Consider the following 14,252-nt stretch of genomic DNA (forward strand, 5'->3'; position numbering starts at 1 on the left):
GGTAGACATCTCATTTTCCTTCAACTGATTGCTTGTATAATCTCTCCCTTTCTACAGGAGTTATGCCGCTGCCTAATGTGAAATATCTCATAGTATATACACTACACTACACTATATATCATCATAGTAGACCTAGGAAAAAGTTCACTTTGCACTCTTGATTCTCCCTTTGCAGGCAAAATTCAACACTTTCTCACTTTGGTGACTTTTTCTGTTGCCATGCAGAACCCCTCTTTCTGCTGGAAGTTTCCTTACGTAGTCCCGCAAATTGAAATCGTGTGACAAATTTGAATTGCATGACTTCTTGTGTGACATGAATGTTTACAGTTGCATACAATGCAAAAATTCACCCAGTGTACACACACACACACAAAATCCCCATCTCAGGAAAGGCTACACCTGTTGAATGCCTGCCTATTGTTCATTTTGATACAGAGCCTGTGCCAGGAGAAAAGTGATGACTCACAAATTCAAAGTTTGTTTCTGCAGCATGTTTTGCTTTGGCGTGCGATGAGGGAGGCATCATCGCCTAAGGAAATTGTTAAGAGCTAGTAAAAGTTCTAAAAAGTGTTTTGATGTCTGAACTTAGTACAGTTAAGCCTTGAAAGCTTTGATAAAAACACCCATGTCAGTGTTCAAGAGAGATAAGGCAAGCTATTGTAATCAAACAAAGCTCGGGTGCTGAGACCATTTATTTACAAATCTTTGCTGGTAAGAGATCAGCTTGTCCATCTTACTCTGAAGGTCCCCTCCTCCTTTTTCTTTTTAATCTTCACATGGAGTTTGTTTTGAAGCTTTTTCTGGCAAGAAAATGCAGCGTGGCAGCGTTCAAAGTGTTCAGCCTCGTTTCCTGCTGGGCTGACCCAAGGAGGTGGTGAGGTCAGGCAATTTGATGGACTCCCAAACTCATCCCAGTGGAGCTGCCTTTCCTACTTGTCGTGGAACACCCTGGAAATTTGGGTGCAGTCTGGGAGAAATTGTGATTTGCACGCTCCCACCTCTTCCAAGGGGCCTGCTGAGCGTGTCATGACTGAGAAACCCCCAAATTAGTTAGGTAACACATCAGATTTCTTGAAATGGCATGTGGCCAGCAGGGGGAACATCATGGGAGGTCTGTTTCCAGATATCCTGCCCCTTGTGCTTGGAGGCCTTGCAAGTTGCTCCAGGAAAGGGACCCTGAGCAACATCAGGGGAGGGGAGCTCCTGGGACCAAGGTGAAACCATAAATTATTTTTAGTTTTTTGTTATTTTTGTTATTGGATGCTGGGTGTTTTACTGTTGTTTATGTAATCTTGTTATACTTACAGTTCTGAAATGTTTTTTTTGTATGTTATAATATTTGCCTCTGTGATTTGCTATGTCATTAGCAAATTCTTTTTGCAGTTGGTTTTCAAATGTACTGTTGTAACCCCCTTTGAGCATTTGGTGGGGGGGGGGTGTAGAAAAGCAACATAAAAAAAGAATGAATGAATGTCCACTAGCTTGGGGTTAACCTCCGCCGCCCCTTTGGATTTTTTTGAACATGAGCAAAATACAGTGGACAATCGGGCTGCAAACATGATGCACGTTCGCAACCCGCAATATCTGCAACCCACAGTGGCGCATCTGTGCACGTGCGGGTTGCAATTTGGCGCGTATGCGCAAAGCGCAATTTAGCACTTCTCCGCATGCGCGACCGCCAAGACCTGGAAGCAACCCGTTCTGGTACTTCCTGGTTTCACGGTCCGCAACCCGAAAAAACATAACCTTAAGTGTCTGTAACCCGAGGTACGACTGTATATCCATGACGGATCTAGCTCCACGTATTTTTTTAAGTTTTTCCCCTTCGTATAAATGGGCTACCTTGGAAGGTGGCGGACTCTCCTTCATTGGAGCTTTTTAGGCAGAGGTTGGGTGGCCATCTGTCATTGATGCATTGCAGGGCATTGGACCAGATGCCCCTTGGGGTCCTTTCCAACTCTACAATTCTGAGTTCATGAGCCCTAGAACTGTCAGTGAGCTTCATGGCTCAGTGGGGATTTGAAAGATTGGCCCAAGCTTCAGTTGATTAATTTTAATATCATTCCCGCATTGCAAACAATTATGATGTTGGCTCGAGAGCGTCTTTAACATGAGTCTGTCAGTCACTAGAGTTTCCAGATTGCAGCCAAAATATTGCAGCCTGCCTGCAACTGCATACCTGATACAGCCTGTCCTTCTCTCCCTGGTTCCCCTGCCTATCTTCTTTTTCTGGCCTTCTGGAGCAAGCAGAACTTTCATTCTGCCCTGCAGCGGGTCAGAGTGGGTGACGGGATGGGGAAAAGAGCAAGCTGGAAGAATCCATGTCTGCATCTCTTTCATGCCTGTGAGGCAATTTGAACAATCAGAAGAGCAATTGAGAGCATGCCCCAGCAGCCCAATCCGTACAGGAATTTGCTTGAAACTGTTTTTAATATTGTGCATTTAAATTACTATAACATGACCTGGGACCCTATTGTGATGGGTGGGTATTATTATTATTAGTAGTATTTAGTAAAGCTAGTCATAAAAGTTGCCAAAGGCTATTCTCTAAAAGGCTGTTTTGAGATGTGAAACACAGCAGCACATGTACGTTTCAACTTCCTCTTTGACAGAAAAGGAAGCTGATTTGGTATTTTGAAAAACAGATTGAGTAAACGGCCGTCAAATGATGGAATGACTGCATTTATATACCTCCTTCCTGCCATGGTACCTATGGCCGTTTACAGTTTTTACAACAAATGGTCCAAAATATAGACCAACAGAGTTCTCTGAGCTGATAGTTGTGTCTGGAACTGATGGTATGTGCTCTCTGGCCTAGGCTTCCTCATTCTGCTTTTCTTCAGGCCACACAGGTATATTTTAGGCTGCCCCAACAGTTCTCAGACGCATTTAATGGTATGCGCTCCCTGGCTTGCACTTCCTCACCGGCCCTGTTACTGCTTCGCTGAAACCAAGTCCACCCGAAAGTAAAAAGGTAAAGGGACCCCTGACCATTAGGTCCAGTCGCGGCCGACTCTGGGGTTGCGGCGCTCATCTCGCTTTATTGGCTGAGGGAGCTGGCGTACAGCTTCGGGGTCATGTGGGCAGCATGACTAAGCTGCTTCTAGAGAACCAGAGCAGCACACGGAAACGCCGTTTACCTTCCCGCCGGAGTGGTTCCTATTTATCTCCTTGCCCTTTGATGTGCTTTCGAACTGCTAGGTTGGCAGGAGCAGGGACCGAGCAACGGGAGCTCACCCCGTCGAAAGTACATAAGTTCTAAACCACTGAATGTTACAGAATGCTGGTGTGCTGATAATACATCAGTGATATTGCTACACACGTGGTGACCATTTTGCACATTTCCTGGCCCACTCATGTGTTGGCGGAGCACGCAAAAGCCCTGTCCCGTTCTGCCCTGCCCCCTTTCCGTCCCCCTGTTCTGCCCTCTTCCGGCTCCGAAAGGACTTGGGTGTTGGCGGTCACACATCAATTGGATGTGTGCAGAATGGTCACTGCCTGCACTCTCCTCGCTTTCCTGGTTGGTTCCAGACGTAGTAGCAATGGAAACGTGCTGTGTCTTCGATATTCCTTTAGTTACAAGTATAACATAAATGGACGCAGGGACATAGCTTCAAGTTGCAGAACTGCTAACCCATATCAAATCCACGGGGAGAAATATTGCAGTCTGTTGCCACCAGCCTGCCCATTGTGTACTAACAGCAACGCTGCAGTTTCTCGCACGCAATTCTTAAGCACTCAACTTTTAAAAAAGAAGTTTTTATTTATACTCACCAGGCTTATACATTTCACTAGTTTTACAATCATTTTCACATTTCAAAGTTTGACTTCCTTCCCCCCTTTCTGCAGTTCCTTAAATTAATTTTTAAAAATACCTTCTGCATATGCAAATTCATTTAATCTGCTCATTTAATTATCTACTTTAAATATATACTCTTATGAAACTGCAGGTTTTTAAGTAATCCTGCCAACATTTTTATCCGTTTGCAATTTGTCTGTAAATATTCACTAAACCATTTCCATTCTTTTATGAAAAGTTTGTTATGTTGATTTCTTAATTCTTCCGATAAGTTTTGCACATTTCTGCATATTTCATAAGTTTTTGTATCTGTTCTTCCTTTGCTGGGTCTTCTGCTTCTTTCCATTTTGGAGCGAGTAACCTTCTTACCGCTGTAGTCGCATAAAAATGAATAAACCAGAAACTTTTCATTTGGGAATTATAGGGACAGAACTACCAGAATTGTATAGAAATTTAAGCGCTCATCTTGTGCCCATCCCTGCCAGTTCAGGGGACCATCCGCAGCCATCAGAAGAACATTAACATTATTTTGTCAAATCACCGACTTCAGGCACTTTCAAACAAAACCATTGTGATAAATCCATTAACGGCAACCTCATAACAATGCACAACCAGTCTCTGTTAATAGAGTGATCCTGCAGGGATATTTTTGAAGTCCCAAATAAATCACTCCAAAGGTGGCCTGAAGTTGTATATTCAATACTTGACTTGCACGTATATTGATGTAACTCCAATTTCATAGTCTCCGCTGTTGGAAAACTCTGCAGGAAGCCGGTCATATTTGGAAAGAGGCTGCTTAATTGCCTCCCACCTTTCCCCAAGAATAATACCCATTAAATCAAATAAGAAATGAGTAGGTGAACCTAAATCGTCATGTAAACCTAATTAATTTGTAAGACCTGCATATTATCCTCCTTTGATATATCAGTATGCAGTGCTTTCCCCCCTTGAACATAGAGCTTCTCAACTTTGATGATAAAGTATTTGTTTTCCTGATAAAAGATGGATTATGTACTACAAACCTCATAAAAATGAATCTAAATTAAGCTCTTAAAAACAACACCTTAATATTTAGATAGAGGTTCCAAATAGATCCTCAGCTCCAAATGACTGATCTCCCTGATAGTAGACAGCTAGGTACTTGTATTTTTGGAAGCATAGAAATCATCAGTATTCTTGGATACTTGCTAAAAAGAAAATTACCGTATTTTTAGCTCTATAAGACGCACCAGACCACAAGACGCACCTAGTTTTTGGAGGAGGAAAACGAGGAAAAAAATGTTCTGAATCTCAGAAGCCAGAACAGCAAGAGGGATCGCTGCACAGTTAAAGCAGCAATCCCTCTTGCTGTTCTGGCTTCTGTGATAGCTAAACAGCCTGCATTCGCTCCATAAGACGCACACACATTTCCCCTTACTTTTTAGGAGGGAGAAAGTGAGTCTTATAGAGCAAAAAATACGGTAGTTGTTTTTATTAGACATTACCAAGTCTTCTCTAACACAAATGAATCAAAATCTCCTTAGTAGGACCACTGTTATATAGGTACATATGAAATATTATCACTGAGTTGTTTCACAACAGCAGCTTTGTCTAAAATGTTGATGGGAGCAATTCTAAGGACTGTGAATGAACTAGAACAGGGTGATATTGACACAATTTATCCAGAAAGAAACAGTTGGCTTTACAATAGATCAGGGTTTTCCAGACTTGAGTCGTCAGCTGGTTTTGGACTACAATTCCCATAAACCCTGACCATTGGTCCTGCTAGCTAGGGATTATGGGAGTTGTAGTTGTCAGATCAGATGGGGACCCAAGTTTGGGAAGCCCTGCAATAGATTATCTCTGCATGCCTGCATACATGAAGATTGCACATGCATGGGCTCTCTGCATAGTCAGGATTCGACATCAGCATTTGAAGCTGTTAATGGAGTCGGTTTGGTGTTAACCATGTTTAAAGTTGTTCCCAACACAATCATTAACCGTGGATAAGGCTGACATTGGTTGCGGGTGACACAGCCAACTCTAGGACCTACATCAAATGCCTTAAATGTGTTTCTGTACCAATGCACCCTTGCTATTTCCGTCTTGATCTTCCTCCTTTCTTCCTGCCCTGATTTTCTTTGTGCATTTGGCTAACTTGGTAACTTGTTCTGATGTCACACTGGGGTTTTGAAGATTCAGCCCAAATAAATGTGGCCTGGAGGGGGAGATGCAGTATCCATCAACCATTTCCCCCATCCAATTCCCATTCAAGTTTTTTCATGTGATACCATAATTGTGAGGGACGGTGTAAGGAAATTAAAATCTTTCCGCAAGCTGTGAAACCCATCTGGGTTGGTAGAGCATGAGACTCTCAGTCTCACAGTCGTGGGTTCAAGCCTCATGTCGGGCAAAATATTCCTGCATTGGACTAGATGACCCTTATGGCCCCTTCCAACTCTACGCTTCCATGAAACCAGTCCTGTGCCCACACTGAGCACTACAAACCTCATTTTGCTTGGGTCTGGGGAGGCTTGAACCAGTTGCATTCTTGACATAATGGAAAGCAAACTTGGGAAACCCAGCTTGAAACCAAACAAATGAGAAACTAGCGGCTTAAAAAAGGATGGAGATGTAACTATTATCTTTCATTAAGAAACCTGAAACTAAAATGAGCAGACCACTGAAAAATAATCTGCTTTGGGGAATTAAACTCTGATCTTAGAGCAGGACAGTGATCTACCAGCAACCCACACTTTAAAATACATTTGTATCTTTTGCGGTTCTCATTGCCAGCTCTTGTGAGTTCTTTCATTCTTCAAGTCAACATCAATTAAGATTTTCAATACAAAGTGGAACATCTTTGCCCCATTCCCTTTCATATTACAATTGGAAGTAATGTTTTGTTCCAGGCTTCCTTTGAAATATTGATTTATTAGTTGTGTGGACCATGGTGAATCTATTTACTTCTTTTCTCTTCCGCCATAGGCCTCAACTCTGGGAGCTTGACCTGCTCTCGCAGATTAAATTCAAATTATGCAAACTGCTGCGTCGTGGGTTGTAACCCAATTAACAGGACACATATTGAGCACATGATCGTTAGTTTAAATGAAAGTTGTCAAACAGCCCGGTGCTCAAGATTAACGGGTCTACTTTCCAAATGCCTTTTGGAAGCCAAGAATTAGGACATCTCCATCTCCCTCCGGGTTTTGTACAGCATTGTCTTTCAGCCTGCCCTTCGCTTGGCTCTTTGTGTTGCTGGGACCGAAGCGAAATTAAGTCTCACTTTAGATTATAAGCTCCTCTGGGTAGGAACCTGTAAAGGACAGTTTAATTAAAAGTGCTGATATTAACACAACTGTGTAAAAAGCCACATTGCAAAGATTTCCTTTGCTATCTATTAAAATACTAATTTTTAGAAGCTGGAGTGCCGTTGACGGCATGCAGTTGTGTCTAAACTAAGGATCACAAGTGCACATTGGCAGGTGAAGTTTCTGAATTTCTAAACACTTGAAAAAATACCAGCAAATGTTGACAGTCGCCTGTATGAGGTTTTTTGTCATTTGTCAGCATATGTCTGACAACAGAGGTGTAGTGGATGCCGTGGAATAGGCAGTGAGGGTCCATATATAACATGCAGAACTAGGGCTGGGTGATATCAGCTTTTCAACGTTGTGATGTATCACCAGTGTATAGCGATACACTGCAGTCTTGGAAAGGAAGGAGCACCAACCGTGTAAGGTGCCGGGGCGAAACCGCCGCAGTTCCCTCTGGCGTGTGGTGCATGGAGGGAGGAGCAAGGAGCATCAGCCCTGGCTCTGTGAGGTGCTGGGGTGACACTGCTGCCACTCCCACTGCCGCCAGCGCCCGTCGCAGGGAGGAAGGAGGCAGCTGGAGAAGGAAGGTTAGGCGCTGGGCAGCAGGCAAGCACCACCTATGATATACCGCAGGGTGAAGGCACCATTGTGCTCTGGCCCTCAAACTGGTCCTGGATGATGATGATGATGATGATGATGATGATAATAATAATTTATTATTTATAACCCGCCCATCTGGCTGAGTTTTCCCAGCCACTCTGGGCGGCTTCCAATCAAGTGTTAAAAACAATACAGCATTAAATATTAAAAACTTCCCTAATTAGGGCTGCCTTCAGATGTCTTTTAAAAAGAAGATAGCTGCTTATTTCCTTCACATCTGAAGGGAGGGCGTTCCACAGGGTGGGCGCCACTACCGAGAAGGCCCTCTGTCTGGTTCCCTGTAACCTCACTTCTCGCAATGAGGGAACTGCCAGAAGGCCCTTGGCGCTGGATCTCAGTGTCCTGGCTGAACGATGGGGTTGGAGACGCTCCTTCAGGTATACAGGACTGAGGTTGTTTAGGGCTTTAAAGGTCAGCACCAACACTTTGAATTGTGCTCGGAAACGTACTAGGAGCCAATGCAGATCTCTCGGGACCGGTGTTATGTGGTCCCTGCGGCCAGTCCCAGTCACCAGTCTAGCTGCCGCATTCTGGATTTATTGCAGTTTCCGGGTCACCTTCAAATGTAGCCCCACGTAGAGCGCATTGCAGTAGTCCAAGCGGGAGATAACTAGATCATGCACCACTCTGGCGAGGCAATCCGCAGGATGATGTATCAAGGCATTGGCCAGGCCTATGCACAACCAATGATTAGACCACGCCCCCCCCAATGGACGATATACTTGTAATATATGTCAATGAAGAATGCTTTTATGTGTTTCTTCATTGAAGTACCGTATTTTTTGCACCATAACACTCACTTTTTTCCTCCTAGAAAGTAAGGGGAAATGTCTGTGCGTGTTATGGAGCGAATGCCTGCGGGTGGTGGTGGGGATCTGCTGCAGTTGTGAGCAGAGGATCCATGGCTCCCCTTCCTTCCCTCCTCCATGGTTACAAAGCATGGATCCACATGGATTCTCAGGATTTTTGCATTGGGCTACTCCAAACTCACTGTCAGATCACATGTCTGTGGCCACAGCATGAACCACAAAAATCATATATCCACTATTTTGTTTAGAATTTTTTTTTTCTTGTTTTCCTCCTCTAAAAACTACGTGCGTGTTACGGTCTGGTGCGTGTTATAGAGCGAAAAATACGGTATGTTGCAGGTACATTCATACTTTTGTGGGTAAGTTAGTTGTGCATGGTGAACACTGACATTTCGGAAAAATGGCCTCATATTGTGAACATCTTCCTCGTTCCAGGACCTTCAGGGCAAGGTATTTACCGATTTAAAGGCCATATATTGCCGCTTGCGCGTATGAATGCGTGCAGCTCACATATAACAAGCAAAATTGATGCATTGCCATATTTTCTGCTCCTCTCTAGCATGCTATTGGTATGGTGAGCGCTGCATCTGAATTGCAAATGTTCCTTTTATGTTAATATAAATTTATATTTAAATCCCAGATCAAGGTAGGTGTCCACCCCATTATACATCCCCGAATCCTATTAGCATTAATGGGAATTATGCAAGCATGCTGGGCTCGACAACACAGCTGTTTGAGACGGACAAGGAGTTCCTTCCCTCTAGCTGTTCCATTTATGTATGATTCCCGTGACAAGACAAATCAGTGGTGATTCCACGCATAGGGTGGCTGTGTGCCAATTCATTAGCATGTTAATAATCCTTTCGAAATTGTCTCATGCTGTATTTTTCAGATTAACTTGTGTCTGTTCCGTTTTCACCTTTTCACGAGTGAGAGGTTGCTGGATTTATGCTACCTCCGCTTTCTGGGAGCTGTCGGCTCCCTCACGCTTCGGTGCAGCAACACATTAAAGTCCTGGCCTTCCCTGATAAAGCGCTGCTAGTCTTGAGCCCCATCACACGTTAAGGTTGACTCCTTTTCTGTGTCATATCGCAGTCCCTAAGAGCAATCAAAAGATCCAGCCTATCATGTCCATAAACGCAGTGCATGCAGCAGTTAAGAGGCTGTTGTTGTGGTCCAAGACGTTCGCTATTCAAACGTTGCCATTGGAAAAAGCCCCCCTTTCTCTCAGCCTGAATATGGATTTAGAGCTTTTTCATGCAGTGGCATGGTTGAAGGTATCTTTCGGAATTTGCGTACACTCTGGTTTCCAAAGTTGGGAATCTTCAGCTTTGACCTTCTGCTGTTTCCTTTGGCTCCTAAGGGTTTGTTGGTATTAATATTTTATTGAAAAGTTTTCAATTTTAAATAAATGAAGGGATGCAAAGAAAAATGAAAGAAAAGAAAAATGAAAAGGCACAAAAATGTGTAGAGAAAGAAATAATATATGGACATGTGCGAAAAAATACCCTAACCCATACATTCTTTTCTAAAGTTGCAATTTTTATCTGAATACATATGTAACTATTAATAGCCTATTATACATTTTGTATAAACTCATTCCAAATATTGTCATATTTATCCAAGCAAAGTCTAAGTTGGTAAGCAGTCTGTTCATAAGTTGTGAGTGATCATATTGCCAATTTATTAAACAGGATCGTATCTTAGGAGATCCTAATGGCATTTTTTTGGTGTGTGTGCGCGCACACACACACACACAGAGAGAGAGCGAGAGAGAGAGACTTTTACTTCATGTTTTAAAAGCTTTGTAATATTTGTTATAATAGAGCGGTCATTGAAGTAAAATGTTGTTGTCTACCCTGAGCTCTCGGGGAAGTGAGCTATGTGAACTTTGGAACCAATGGTCTGTCCCTGGCTATTCATAAAAAATATAATACTTTGTGTACTGCCTCAGATGAAAGGTCCATCCGGTTCTTTTACCCGATAAAGAGGTACTGCAAGTAAGCTCACAACTAGGGTGTGATGGAACTAGCCACCTCCTGTTTTTCATCTGAAGCTTCTGGTTAAGAGAGAGGCTTTCTCTGAACAAACCTTTTCTGGAGAACTTTCTTCTCCCAGGAATTTTACAGTGGCAGAAGCGTGAACACCATTCAGAATTATTCAAGGGTGAACTTAACTGAAGGTTGTTGGGTAGGTTCCATACAGTGTTGGAAATTGTTTTTAAAACATTATCTTTTGTTGGGCTGGTAGGGTTAAGGGTCCAGAACTTGCTCACTTTACCATAATGTGCCCTCTAACACAGAAATCAAAATTAGTGCATGGCTGCTTCTTAGCCAAGAACAATGCCCGGTCATTTTGATGGCTGCTCAGAGTTATTCCTTTCTTCCATTGTTCCCTGCCCAAGTGTTGTCTTCACAAGCCCCTTGTGCTGTGTTTGGGCTGTCTAAGTAGCTTCCATGTTTTGTTACCCATGTCTTAAATTTCCCTCCATCAATGGGCTTGACCCTTGTTCGTCAGGACTCTGGGGAAGGGAGGAAACCACCCTTGTCTCCACTGTTCAAGGAAGCAGGATGACCTCGTACTTTTCCATTGCAGTATTCTGTAGAATACACAGGATAACTAATCTAGCACTGCCGTGAAGCACGAGAAAATCAGTATGGCTGATAATTGCCTCATATAATAGTTTCATTCTGAAACAAGAGTTATGTGCAGTTTGAAAGCTTGCAACCCTTGCCAATTAAGACATGAGATGGATTCAGAGAAAAGAGATTGCCTTAGATTTTATGGACGTTATCAGTTTGCCTATGGCAGATGAAACCACTTAGGCAAAAATCGCTTTAGTTTAGCAAATTAGGGCAAATTTCCCCCTTCTTTTTAGCTGTTTCTGGGACTATTGGCACAGTTCAGTTCCATATACACACATAATTTTGTGGAAGCATGCTGAGCTGCATGCATGTAATTACGGCCCTTTGATGGCAGGCAGCGTTAGAAAATGCAAAACCCAGCTATAGATTTGTGCTCTTAATTCCTGACTGCATAAGTATAGTTTCTGTGGGTTTTATTTTACTGAATGTCTTCCTTGCAGCAATAACCTGAAAGTAGTCAGAAGTCTGTTTGGATTGTTTGTCCTTGTGTTTTCTTACACCCTATTAGTCTTCTACGCATGTTCCACTTCTTTTGAGCTTTTGGCAGGCTGTTCAGAACACCATTTCCTCCTTTTCAACCTGGCAAAGTCCAATTGTTCTTTGCTTACACTACACCAGCTTTTCCCAGAATTTAGCCTGGAGCTTGAATCCACCAGGGAGCCCCCTGTGTGTTTAGATTATAAAACTGCTTCCTAAAGGGATCTTGATTGAATTGTTTCCTCAGATAATGCTGTCAAACTGCAAGTTCAGTGTTGTTCTTTTTTAAAAATTACCCTATGATGTTACTCAGAACTCTTGTTATGCATAAATTGGGGTGTGTGTAATCTTCCTCTCACTTGATGACCGTTTCATCATTCCTGAAATGTATTTATTTTTATAGCCCACCCTCTTCTGAGAGCTTGTATGTAGGTAACAACCTTTTCTTATCTCATAAGAAAGCTGACTGATGCTGAGAGGTGGTTATTTGCACAGGGCCATTCGGACACAGCCAAGTCATGCTCTACTACTTAAATTTGGGTACCAAAAGTATTCAGATTTTAAATGGTAAAGTATACACATGGTGTCAGCAATTGTCTGCCGGCTCTACGTGTTCACTGATGGCAGGGGTTCCCTGATTGACTACAGAAATTGTATGTGGGAGTGGACCCCATTTCCATGTTTAACAGGCCGAAGCACTGTTAAACCTAATCCTCTTTTCAGTTGGGCCACTTGGTTATAATGTGTGCACTGGGCCCCTCTCTTTTCTCCCACCATGGCAGAATGTTATAAATATGTAGCACCTGTTTTTGCTTTTGTTCAGGTTTATGCCGGTCTATTGGAGTAAGCAACTTTCTTATTGATCATTTGGAACAACTGAAGGAAGACTGCCAGGTAACCCCGCACGTTAACCAGGTGAGTATACTATGCATAGTGGTTAGAAGGCTTTGACTAGGAAACTGGTGTTTTGGGCAGATGATGGAGAGCATGAGAGGACTTGAATCCAGCACCACACACCCAACAAAGTGAGGGCAAATCCCAAGGCAACAGCCGCTACTCAGTCTCACATTGAAGCTGTGCCTGCCCCATTCCTATATAATGGAACCCAAGGGTTGGATCAATATTCCTTGCTAGCCACGTATAGCACCTATTTTGTTCATGTACTGTACTGATTTGGGCATTAAAGGTTTGGGCAGAAACTGTACACAAAGTTCAAGTCCTTCATCCAGTGAGAGCCAGGAGACCTGAACCTCCTGACAATCTGTTTCATTGAATACAGTGGTACCTCGGGTTAAGAACTTAATTCATTCTAGAGGTCCGTTCTTAACCTGATACTGTTCTTAACCTGAGGTACCACTTTAGCTAATGGGGCCTCCTGCTGCCGCCGCTGCGTGATTTCTGTTCTCATCCTGAAGCAAAGTTCTTAACCCAAGGTACTATTTCTGGGTTAGCGGAGTCTGTAACCTGAAGCGTGTGTAACCTGAGGTACCCCTGTAATTCCAAACGAGGGGTTCTGCTATAATACTATAAGAGAGGGGGAAAGCTTCTTTATCAACTTTTTACATATGATGCATAATTTTATAAAATTCTTATCCCATCCTTTCCATAATCTGCATGTTTCTTAAAACACACACGCCAAGGTAGTCCAACGTACTGATTGGTTGACTTTTTCTGCACTTTTCCCCAGCACATTTCTTCCTTGTGAAATAACACACTGTTACTTCTGTGGCATTTAGCGAGTCTGAAAGCTCCACCTGGAGTATTGCTTCTCCATTCTTCCTCCGAGTCTTCAACAGTAAATACTGGGCATGTCCCATAGCCTGTTCAGGTGCAAGCAGCATGGGCAAATGAGCCACCTCCACCATGTCTCTGCAAACTGTAAACACGCGGTGCTGAATGCCACAGAGAGGTCAAGAAACTTCAAAGGTTGAAGAGATGGATGTGTCTTCTGTTTGAACCTTGTCTCTTATCCAGCCCGTCATTTTTGATCACAGTCGGTTTAGGCTGACTCAGCCTAGCCTTTGAGAGCCTGGTTTTTCCAGAGTCTGGATTGAGCAGATGCCAGGCTATTGTTCCTGACTATTGTTGCTTGGAAAGACAACATGTACTAAAGATGAGAAACAGGAAGCAGTCCTTCATCCTCCTCGGGGTGGACGAAATTTTCCACATTCCCTGTGTTGATGTCATGGTGCTAAACTAAGATATCGTGTCGTCTTCTCCATCAAAAGTACGCAAAACGGTTAGGTCACTGGAAGACGTGTGACAGCTAAAGCAGCTTTTTTTCCAGAGAATTTATGTTTGATTTGGGCACATGAAGGGGTTGTGTTTTTCTGTCCAGGAACTGTGTCATTTTTCGGATTTGCTTAATCATCCATGCTTCAGTTACGGGGAGGGGTAACATCAGAATAGTTCACGTTTTATTACGTTTTGCCACAGAATGACTTCTTGCGAGAATCTTGGGTTTCTATATCAGTTGTATTCATCTCATATTCATACATATTTATTCCTTCTTCCTCTTGCCTGTCACCTCCTCCTATTCGTCAGGAGGAATTGACTGTTGATTTTG

General features: G+C 43.1%; 1 protein-coding gene across 3 annotated transcripts in view; it reads left to right on the plus strand.

Annotated features, from left to right (window-relative positions):
- The window catches only part of LOC308587417 (glyoxal reductase-like), a 66,981-nt gene that overhangs the window by 30,450 nt on the left and 22,279 nt on the right, over positions 1-14,252 (plus strand). For all 3 annotated transcript variants that reach the window (XM_081195068.1, XM_081195067.1, XM_081195069.1), the window contains exon 4: positions 12,510-12,601. In XM_081195068.1, coding sequence (XP_081051194.1) covers positions 12,510-12,601 — 92 coding nt within the window. The remainder of the gene's footprint in view (positions 1-12,509; positions 12,602-14,252) is intronic.

Source organism: Podarcis bocagei (genome assembly GCF_964188305.1).
Source record: "Podarcis bocagei genome assembly, chromosome: 5".
Lineage (NCBI taxonomy): Eukaryota > Metazoa > Chordata > Lepidosauria > Squamata > Lacertidae > Podarcis > Podarcis bocagei.